Source organism: Macrosteles quadrilineatus, unplaced genomic scaffold (assembly GCF_028750875.1).
Source record: "Macrosteles quadrilineatus isolate MER2022 unplaced genomic scaffold, UCM_ALF_1.0 Scaffold_15__1_contigs__length_3749704, whole genome shotgun sequence".
Lineage (NCBI taxonomy): Eukaryota > Metazoa > Arthropoda > Insecta > Hemiptera > Cicadellidae > Macrosteles > Macrosteles quadrilineatus.
Genome location: NW_026542608.1, coordinates 3,361,548 through 3,373,460, shown reverse-complemented (window position 1 = coordinate 3,373,460; position 11,913 = coordinate 3,361,548). Strand labels below are relative to the sequence as shown.

General features: G+C 35.0%; 1 protein-coding gene across 1 annotated transcript; it reads left to right on the top strand.

Annotated features, from left to right (window-relative positions):
* Window positions 1-403: 403 nt before the first annotated feature.
* LOC129005087 (apolipoprotein D-like) lies at window positions 404-11,517 on the top strand. The gene is made up of 6 exons (XM_054433880.1): window positions 404-573; window positions 1,596-1,722; window positions 4,278-4,408; window positions 6,804-6,895; window positions 10,437-10,535; window positions 11,313-11,517. The coding sequence occupies exons 1-6, from the start codon at window positions 404-406 to the stop codon at window positions 11,459-11,461; spliced, it is 768 nt and encodes a 255-aa protein (XP_054289855.1). The 3' UTR covers window positions 11,462-11,517.
* The last annotated feature ends 396 nt before the right edge of the window (window positions 11,518-11,913 follow it).

Here is an 11,913-nt window from a genome sequence, read left to right as displayed (position 1 = left end):
CGAAGGTGTTTGGTTTCCACTGAGTGAATGCTACAAAACTTCCGTATATAAGTAATTTCCTACGTACTACAGCTTCAAAACAACACTATGTAAGTACAAACTACTTCATTAAATGCATGCAGGATTAAATTTGACTGTCTTATCTTTAGAACTCAGTGGGTTTTAGTGGAATAAATCCTCTTTTAATGAGGCTGAGTCAATGTGCATACCTAAAACTGAAATTGGAGGAAATAACCGTTAGTATCAGTTAATTTATTGGTTTAGATAGTGTTTAACGCTATGCGAGCTTTTATAAGCGATGAGTAAATATAGACTCGATAAGAATGCAACTTGAACCAGTACTAAAAGAAAAACAAAGATCATAATAATTGTGATATCGATCAGTAGGCCTAAATCATGACAGATGTGGAAATTACAGCGGTGGTCAGATTTGGAGCCGGGTAGATGTGCCACCGTGGACTATCAAATCTCTGCCAAGTCTCCACCACAGCCACTCTGCCCCATAGCTCTTCCACAGGTGGCCTACTCTTCCTGTCTCTCATGGGAGGGGGGCTTCAGGTTTTACTTTATCTGGTAAAATAAAACTAAAAGTTACATCAATTGATAGTTAAACTCTCAACAAAGTAAGATGTTTTCATTGTAAACCCTATTTTTAATAAAAATAATAATTTTTATTTCTTTTTTTAAGCAGTCCAACTCAAAATTTACCACAGACATTGGATTGAAAAACAACTAATGAGACCAAGTGATATACAACTGCAATAATTCAAATTTATTCCGCGATGGACATGTTGATTTGGTCTGTAAAATACGAGCTGGATATACATGTCTCAACGTAGCTTTGAAGCGTGAACAAGTAATATTCTCTAACACACTTTCAAATGTTGTCTCTGCATAAGCATGCTTTGATAATAGTTATTTAAACCTATTAAAAATGAAAACCCAATTTTAAAGAAAAAATCGTAAACAACCTGGTGTCTAAACAGTATAAGAAACCTTAAGCCAAATATAATGTAAAATAGACTACTATATTGATCATTTTATGTCATAAAACTACGTGCAATGTACCAAGCATCGCCATTTATAATTATAAAATGCGAGCTTTTAATTGAAATCATAGGAAAGGCTTCTTTGGCATTCCTCTAGTTATGTCATTGACTTTTGAATAATTAAGTAGACATCCCTTCTATATAGGACCAGTTGGAAAAAATTCTTTAGTAAAAAAAACATTATTGATTGTGCTACTCACAGAGATTGTTTGATTCTTCTCATATTTTTTACTATGATATTTGATGCGGCATAACGGACGCTGTACAATATAGTTATTGTTGTTTTTCTTTCAGTTTGGCTTGGTTGGTGTTTTAGCATAAATCAATAATTTACGTCCACACACTCTGTCGGAAGCTCAATTAATTTACAATAATATTTCTCTAAAACTGGCTACAACTTTCATTGTAGTCAATTCATAGTAAAAGTTTTTACTCTTCCTTATACATAATTGTAATTATCTATTCTGCTGCTTGATTTATCAATGAAACATGACAGTGTTTGCTGCATTATTATTATAATGTTGTTGTGCTCCCTGACCCCTGTAGGGCAGCTCGAGTGTTCTACTTTCTACTGTGCATCACAACAGTTACACTGCAAACCTTCGCCATTCATTGGCCTCACTGGGGAAGATGTCCTGACCTATCTGTCAAGCAGGACTTTAGTCTTATTGCTGTAAGTTTTCAACATAATTACATTTTTCTTTAGTATTATGTTTGATTTTTTGTAAACGTTTAGTAGCGTATCTTAGTATTGATACAACTTAAGGTGTTTTTGTACAGTATTTGCTACAAAGTTTAATTTTAACGAATTTCCCTATGGGGAAAGTAGCTATTACCGTTGGTGGCACGGTAAGACCTGGAGCGGGGATTGATATACATTTTTCCATTTTGATGTCCCTAGAGACTAAAAACACTATTCGTTCAAATGTTTATACATATATAAAAATTTGAACGAATCCGGGATCGGGGATAATTTTTGACACTTCTGATATTTTTCTCACCATCCTTGGACCTTAAGCTTTAAAATGAATCCTCAACAGCCATGCTACCTTTTTCCTAGCTTGAGATATTTCGTGGGGACCAATTCGCTTACGGAATTAAATATACCGGGTGTTTTTTTTTTTTTTTACTTGCACCTTTATTTATGTAAAAACCGCAATAGATAGAAATATGCAGTTTGCGGGAATCATTTATTGACGTAGGGGGCCCAATTGTTTTGAATTCAACGTTACATTCACATTACCCCCCCTTTCCGCCCCGGCCCCCAACTTAATTTTTTTTAAATAGCAAGGTACCCCTTATGACATATCAAATGAAAGAGCATGAAAAAAGAAAATGTTTGGTGAAAAAAAATTGAAAATCGGCTCATGAATTTGTGAAATAATCCCCCCCTTTCCCCCTAACAATAACTTTTTTCATAGCAAGGTACCCCTTGTGACATATCACATGAAAAATGAATTCCACCAAACATTTTCTTTTTTCATGCTCTTTCATTTGATATGTCACAAGGGGTACCTCCCTATAAAAAAAGGTTATGGGTAGGGGGAAAGGGGGTGATTATCTCACAAATTCATGAGCCGATTTTTAATTTTTTCACCAAACATTTTCTATTTTCATGCTCTTTCATTTGATATATCACAAGGGGTACCTTTTGGGGCAGGGGGAAAGGGGGGGAACGTGAATGTAACGTTGAATTCAAAACAATTTGGCCCCCTACGTCAATAGATGATTCCCGCAAACTGCATATTTCTATCTATTGCGGTTTTTACATAACTAAAGATGCAAGTTACAAAAAAAAAACACCCTATACAAAATAGATATAATAGCCCTAGCGTATCAAACCATTAAACGTGGGCGGCAAGTTTGCTACACATATCATCTCCTTGCACATTCAAAACTCTTTGCATCTAGACTGTCACATTCGGCTTAAACTACACACCTAGTAGGCTATTCGTCTTTAATAATAGTAATAATGATGATAAGAAAAATGAACATGCCAATGATTGTAAACAAACATATGAGACTCCACAACTGAATTTTAGGAGCAATGTACTAGAGTTGAGGAGTCTCATATTTTTGTTGAGATTTTTAAGGATATTTTTTAAGGAAGAGCTGGGATTTACAATGAAAACTTCAATTTTTTGAAAATTCTAATGATATACCATTAATTAAGACAAATATAATTAAAAATAACCCCGCCGCAGCAAACCTGCAGACTAAGCGAATTTCCATTTGACTGATTGGATTTACACTGAAATGACTACTTAAAAATATAGTATTAGATTAACAAGTACTTAGATTTGCTGCATCAGGGAGGGTAAAACTGTTTTTTTTTTTTTTTTTTTTTTTGTAAAATGTGAATAGTTAGTAAGAAATCAAAACATTTTCCAAATTTGATCAAAATATGTTCATAAACAAGCAAACTACAACAGTTTACTTATTCTCCATAAGAATAACATGGGAATTTTAAATTTACAATTTTTTGGAATTTTTTTCGTAACCATTAGGCGCATAATAACGCTTCAATATACTAAATTATTTGTTTTTTTAAGCTCTACAAAATGGTTTGGAAAGAAATTGCTAAATTTTATGTTTTTTGGGTCAAAAATGGGAAAAGCCTATTTTTACCCCATAAAACCCCCCGTAAACCCCCGTTCCCATGGTCCGATCATGTTGGATCGCGAACTCGTTCGAATAAACGTACGTTTACACGTTTGTACCAAAATTCATCAAAATCGGATCATTTTTGCTCGAGTTATCGTGCTGACGGACACACACACACACACACACACACACACACATATATATATATGAATTTGAACGGATGGTGTTTTTGGCCTCTAGGGACCTCAAAACGAAAAAAAAATCGGTCCCGCGTCCAGGTCTTACCATGAGTACTACGGTAATAGCTTATTCCCTATATGGGAAATTCGCTAAAATCATATTACATCAACATAATGCATGATTAATCTGTGTACCTATGTGGACCTCTGCCGTGCCAACTTTACTTCAAAGTAATCTGTAATGAGAGAAGTTGTCATTTGTTTTATAACAAAATTTTCAGTTAACAAAATATATCACCACGTTTATCACGTTATCACAAAGAGAAAATGTCAATTATTCTTGTCCAAGTACGAGTAATTGGACTTTCTACTACTGACTGATAATGGAGAACTACTACAGTGAAACTTTATTTAAAATGCTAACAAATAAATACAATATTTACAGTACAAAGGTCCGTGGTTCGAGCAAGCTGGTTATAACACTGAGTCTGTGGAGGGAGACAAGAGATGTGTCTCAGCTCTGTACTACATAGACGACGACATGTTCTACGTACAAAACCGCGGGATCGACAACAGGTAACAATTAAATAGCCAGAGCTGTATTACAACAACTTAACATCATAGACAAGAGATGTGTCTCAGCTCTGTACTACATAGACGACGACGTGTTCTACGTACAAAACCGCGGGATCGACAACAGGTAACACTTAAATAGCCAGAGCTGTATTACAACAACTTAACATCATAGACAAGAGATGTGTCTCAGCTCTGTACTACATAGACGACGACGTGTTCTACGTACAAAACCGCGGGATCGACAACAGGTAACACTTAAATAGCCAGAGCTGTATTACAACAACTTAACATCATAGACAAGAGATGTGTTTCAGCTCTGTACTACATAGACGACGACGTGTTCTACGTACAAAACCGCGGGATCGACAACAGGTAACACTTAAATAGCCAGAGCTGTATTACAACAACTTAACATCATAGACAAGAGATGTGTTTCAGCTCTGTACTACATAGAAGACGACGTGTTCTACGTACAAAACCGCGGGATCGACAACAGGTAACACTTAAATAGCCAGAGCTGTATTACAACAACTTAACATCATAGACAAGAGATGTGTCTCAGCTCTGTACTACATAGACGACGACGTGTTCTACGTACAAAACCGCGGGATCGACAACAGGTAACACTTAAATAGCCAGAGCTGTATTACAACAACTTAACATCATAGACAAGAGATGTGTCTCAGCTCTGTACTACATAGAAGACGACGTGTTCTACGTACAAAACCGCGGGATCGACAACAGGTAACACTTAAATAGCCAGAGCTGTATTACAACAACTTAACATCATAGACAAGAGATGTGTCTCAGCTCTGTACTACATAGACGACGACGTGTTCTACGTACAAAACCGCGGGATCGACAACAGGTAACACTTAAATAGCTAGAGCTGTATTACAACAACTTAACATCATAGACAAGAGATGTGTCTCAGCTCTGTACTACATAGAAGACGACGGGTTCTACGTACAAAACCGCGGGATCGACAACAGGTAACACTTAAATAGCTAGAGCTGTATTACAACAACTTAACATCATAGACAAGAGATGTGTCTCAGCTCTGTACTACATAGACGACGACATGTTCTATGTACAAAACCGCGGGATCGACAACAGGTAACACTTAAATAGCCAGAGCTGTATTACAACAACTTAACATCATAGACAAGAGATGTGTCTCAGCTCTGTACTACATAGACGACGACATGTTCTACGAGTACACTAAGAGTAACACTAAGAGTCCTTGGAGCCTAGACGTTCTAACTCATAAAACAAATAAAGAGAAACAAAGAAAATTTATAATCTTACAGTATGATATACAGTATATTTAAATTACAACCACTCTGGTGTTAGAAAAAAATATTTTGGACGCTAAATAACTCTTCTGCGGATGTTTGAAATTAATGAAAATAACATTGCCCTTATGGCGGCAAATCCAAGATGGCCGTTAGTTTCCATGGATTCCCTTGAAGAATAATTAAAAACTACAAAGGACATTTTTAATCCCATAGTTTACTAGATATTTAAATTATAATCACTTTAGTGTTTGAAAAAATATTTTTGTGCTATAAATAACTCTTCAACACATTGTGGAGCTCAGACTCCACAACCTGATATACCCAACTCAAATGTCCCGCCAAACAACACACGACCGGGCTCACGCATGCGCGGCGGTCAAGTGAGGTCAGTTTACGTTGGTGTTGCTGATGTCGAACAAGATGGGTGTGTGGTAGGAGTCTGAGAATATGTAAGGCCCTCACGAGAGGTATGGTGTGAGATATGTAAATACTCCAGATTTCTTTAAATTTACAATACTGATGTTTTCAGATTCTGTAGTCCAAAATGGCTATCTTATTTCTACCGCCACCTTTTAATTTAAATATTGATTCAATTCTTAGTTCACGTTTTGTCCAGTTATCCGATTAAAATTATTGCATATATTGAAAGACCATTGTGTTTCTGTAGTTAAAATGGTTCTGTTAGTATTAATAATCATCAAAGCTGGCTCTTTGGGCCTGTGATTAGCGGCAAATTGTCTCATCCGGTTAAATATAAGGATACAGTTGTCGTTTCCTACACGAACGGTTTGGTCGTTGTAGTCAATCAAACGACCACAATCGCACAAATGTAGCATAAATATAAATACGTCACAAGCTGTTTGCAATCATCCAAGCTTGTCCCTAGCCACCAAGGACTCTTAACAACTTTACAAAGGAGACAAGCGATGTGGCTCCACACTGCTTTAAGTATACCGTTACCTCTCAGCTTACATATCCCATGCCTACTAGATTCTTCTATATGGATATGTTATATACATATCTGTTTAAAACTGACAAGACCGTTAAAAGTTTCAATAATAGTTTGATCTACATAATGTACTTGTAACATGTTCCAGGAACAACAAATGGGGTGGAGTCAATGGAACGGCTAAGTTCACGAATCCGGCAAAAAAAGAAGCTAAGCTAACCGTATCTTTCAAATTTGGCTGTATGTACATAACTATTAATAGCTCATTATTTATTTTTTTTTTTATTCACTAAACACGTCTTTTTGTTACCTATTACATAATTTCAGTATCTGTGTTCAAATTAATACAATAAAGCTACGAGTTGAATAGAATAATTCCACATTTGTATCAAACGAGCTTTTGTTTCCGTACAAAAAAGGTCATTAAATAACATCATAAAAAATGAACTACACTTAGTTAAACCATGACAAAATTGTTAACAGCAATGAATGAGCCAGTAGAGAGGTGTTGATTCCTACGATCTTAGAGAACCCTCGATATATAGCCATGAGTATCATAAGCTATTACAGTAATTACTTGCCCGGGGGAAGGTTAATGTTTAAACTGACATTAACATTGACCCTAATTATCTTCACAATCTCAATATATTATCAGGAGCGTATCCCTTCGGTCCTCTACAGCAATTACTAGCAAAAAACTATATTAATCTTATACAGGGTGTTCATTTGAAAACTTTCCATATCTGTTGTGTGCAAAGGTAAGGCTTTTAACACTTGTTTGTTCTCATTTCCCCCTAATTTGGACATGCCAAATCCAATAAAATTATTTTCAATTTTGAAAAATGCCCCAAAAGGGCCCAATTTGGGGGGTAGGGGTGCTTTTTGAGAAATTTTCAAATGTAAACATGGGTTGTGTGATACATCAATTTAAAGGTCTAATCACCCCGATCATTTTGGTGCAAAAAAAGTTTAATTATCTTTAACCGTATTTACAGGGTGGGTCAAAACGTTTTAAAAAAGGACTTTGAAGTTAAGTACCGTATTACCCTAACTACTGAACGGAACAGCGCCAAATTTCTTTCCAAGCTTATTTTTGAGCTACTCTTTAAGATAACTTGTAGTAAGGGCATTTTCCAAGTTATTTTCTAATTTTTAAAAAATCTCAAATTTTAAGAATAAAAGAAAGCTGAAAACTCAAAATTCTTAAATAGCAAGGTATAACAAATTTCATACCACGTGAAAAGTCCTTTTTTAACAAACATTTTACGTATTTAAGTTTTCTTTCTATCTCTTACCGTTTAAAAATTGCAGTAGAAAAACATAATTTGCTGTGGTAAAATTGTAACTAGTTTTCTAATAAAACAGCCAAAATTCGTCTCTAGACACATTAAATGGTGCAATAACTGAAGGAAACAATTCATAATTATTTTTAGGCAGATAGGCAAACTAGTCATTACGTTTTACTTTGTGAGAAACAAGTTTTATAGCTGATGAGAAAAACCCAAGCGTGGGCCGCTTTCTGTAGTACCATTGACTAGTCAATGGTAGTACTAATTTCAAAAGTACCATTTCCTGTAGTACCTAATCAAATATGGTGTAAACTTAAAAAAATATACTTTATTTTACTTATTGGTCATAACAAAAGTGTTCCAGGATAACTGCAAAGTGTTTAACAATAGATATCCAGGTATAACCTTGAGTCATATGGCTGTAAATGATTTAGTTAGGAAGTTTTCTGAAACTGGCTCAGTTACCAATGAGAAAAGAACAGGATGAAGGGTCCAAGATGAATTCTGACACACGTAAAAGTAGTCGATCAATTTGTTATGAATCCTACTACATCGTTGAACAAAGTGCAATGTGTTTTATTAGAAAACTAGTTATAATTTTACCATGGAAAATTATGTTTTTCCACTGCAATTTTTAAACGGTAAGAGATAGAAAGAAAACTTAAATACGTAAAATGTTTGTTAAAAAAGGACCTTTCACGTGGTATGAAATTTGTTATACCTTGCTATTTAAGAATTTTGAGTTTTCAGCTTTCTTTTATTCTTAAAATTTGAGATTTTTTAAAAATTAGAAAATAACTTGGAAAATGCCCTTACTACAAGTTATCTTAAAGAGTAGCTCAAGAATAAGCTTGGAAAGAAATTTGGCGCTGTTCCGTTCAGTAGTTAGGGTAATACGGTACTTAACTTCAAAGTCCTTTTTTAAAACGTTTTGACCCACCCTGTAAATACGGTTAAAGATAATTAAACTTTTTTTGCACCAAAATGATCGGGGTGATTAGACCTTTAAATTGATGTATCACACAACCCATGTTTACATTTGAAAATTTCTCAAAAAGCACCCCTACCCCCCAAATTGGGCCCTTTTGGGGCATTTTTCAAAATTGAAAATAATTTTATTGGATTTGGCATGTCCAAATTAGGGGGAAATGAGAACAAACAAGTGTTAAAAGCCTTACCTTTGCACACAACAGATTATGTTAAAAAACTTTTGCAAAACTTATGATAGCTAGCCTGACATACTACTGGAACGTATTGCACGCGGTTGGTACCAATTGAAAGATATTTGTCTGTACATTTTCCCATTTTGCTACGATTTAAGATATTACTCGATTAAGTGTTATAAAAACGAAAATTTAAATCTCTTTTGACTCTCAATTGAACATGGGGTAAAATTTTAAGTCTATTAAGAGTGAGATCTGGAGTTCTATTGGACCGATTTACATGCAGGTTGTGTTAAAAGAAAGGTAATCTTATATACTGTATTTAAAAAGTTGCAAAACTTATGACAGCTAGTCTGACCATACTACTGGTCCGAATTGCGCATGAATTAAGAAAGGTTATCGGTCCTTTATGTGTAGGTTTTATTTGAATTTTGAGAATTTTTATGCTAATTTGGTCAAAAATGGATATTCTACTTTTCTTATAGAGATTTAACTTAGGGCTAATCCTATATATTAATAGACAAGCATGTTTATTGAAAACCTATTTACTTAGCTCCTGTGCATCGCAGGGACAATCTACGCATACTATTAGGAAAATATTTGCCTGTAAATTTGGAGATTTGAAAAATAAGCACAACAATTATTTTAAACTAAAAAAATAACATAGGCCTTATGGGTTGCCATGTTGGTGACGAAATAACAACAAAATATAAACAGAAAACCAAAATATATGGAATAAATTCCAATCACATGTTTTACTTAAAGCGTGGGGTGAAAATACAGGTTTGCACAATACATACTTTGGTCGAGCTTTCGACCATGGAGCGGATCTAGTAAGTAACTAACACTATAAACTTGGTCTTAAGTGTCAGACCGTGTTCCAAACATACACTAATAACGCTTCGGCCTTATTACCGATAGGTGTAGATAGGGGCAGATAGGGTACAGTGTAGTATCAGATCAGATCAGGTGTCTGGTATTGTAGATTTTACCAGATTCAGCTGATCGCCCAATGCAAATCGAATGGAAATTACAAGTTACAAGTTGTAACTTGTAGTTTATTATAAAATGGGCCCCAGGTTGTATTGTATGCTACACGAGCATCGTCCGTATATCGGACCAAAGCTTCTGTGCGCGCGACCGGCGCGACCAGATCTGGTCGAGTCTAGACGAGGGGAGTTGGTGGGTGTACTTTTGTGAAAACATTTTAGTCTTGCTACTCACTCGACCCTACCCCCAGCACTGCCAATAGCCGGTCCGGTACCCGTTTCGGCTAGTAGCGACCCGTCCACGCGCACAGAAGTTTTGGCCGAACTGTAACTGTTGCAGGGTTGACTGTGAACGGCCCCTACTGGGTGTTGGACACCGACTACAACACGTACTCCGTCGTTTATACTTGTGAAAACTTCTTGTTTCTATTTCATCATTGTAAGTGATCATTTTTTAACAATATTCCTAGCCTTCTAGTCATTATCAAGAAGAAAATCAAGTATATTTTATTTTGATAAACCTTGTATTACCAACATAAAATATTTATTTTTATATCGCTCGCTACATGTACACTTTTTTGGGTTGTAGCATACCTTCGATCAAAGTCTAATACGTTTTCTACAATATCCAAACGAAAGTTCAAAGCATAAAATTTAATACTGCTTTGGTTTTTTTGTGACATTATAATTTAAATGTTCAGTTAAAGTACAGTTCAGTAATGCCTGTGCAACTCTGTAATAGCACTGAAGTCACATTCAATATTTTCGGCTAGATTTTAAATTTGTAGCTTTATAACACTGAAAGAAATCTAAAATCAAGTATAATATCGTGTGCACAATAAGCTGGTCCAGCTGCGATGCAATCCCATGGTCACTTGCCTGGCTCTCTCGTAAAATCAAGTATAATATCTTACCAATATCAATTATCTCAGCAAATTAACTGGTAAACTAGGATGCATGCAGAGTTGTATAAATGTTTGTACGTCGTAAACTTATTTTTTTTCATTTTTTAAGATATCCATAACCACTAACACTTAATTGAGATTCTCTGTGATGTGGATAGCTCCGAACTTTTCATATTAAGATGTTAATGCGATTAAAAGTTTAGTCCACCAAATTTTTTTAGATTATCAGTGCAATCATTGGCATAGTTTTTAAATATACCCTTAGATTTATAAAGCAAACTAATCAATTCAAATTCTTTACTTTATTTCAGATACGGTGTGGCTTCTTAGTCGCAACAGGTCTCTCTCGACGGTTACTCAACAACAGCTGTTCTACAACGCCACCTACTCAGTCCTCACCGAACGTAAATTACCATCAGCTCTCATTCAGAAAGCTGACCAAACAAATTGCAATGTTTAAAAATACATAGTTTATTACTTGTTTTGCCACAGAAGATTAAAGCAGCTAATATCATACGTCGTGTTTTCATAGTTTTTATTGTAAGTCTAAAGTACGAAGTCTAAGTAAGAATTGCACTTTTCATATTTTAATACGTACTCATGAACACATTAATTCGATTGTAAAACAAAGATTTTAGATTTATAATTAATTGTTTACCTTAGTTTTAAGTTTATACTATGGTATGGAAATTTGTAAACTTGGCAATATTTTAAACAAATAAATCCAAATATGAAACATGAATCAAGCGATGTCAACCATACAGATAAATGTAATACAGTGCAATATTGGTAATCTATACTTATTTAATACGCAAGCAGGTTTTTTGTGGCAATTACTCCTCCCTAATTACTTAACCGATTGACATGTTTTTGGTATCATAATTATACCAAAAACATGTCAATCGGTTAAGT

Excerpts from the sequence above, each read along its gene's own strand:
- LOC129005087 (XM_054433880.1), top strand. The coding sequence starts at position 404 with ATGTGGAAATTACAGCGGTGGTCAGATTTGGAGCCGGGTAGATGTGCC. Across the intron at positions 574-1,595 it reads TTCAGGTTTTACTTTATCTG|GGCAGCTCGAGTGTTCTACT; the intron begins GTAAAATAAAAC and ends TGACCCCTGTAG. Across the intron at positions 6,896-10,436 it reads CGTATCTTTCAAATTTGGCT|GGTTGACTGTGAACGGCCCC; the intron begins GTATGTACATAA and ends TAACTGTTGCAG.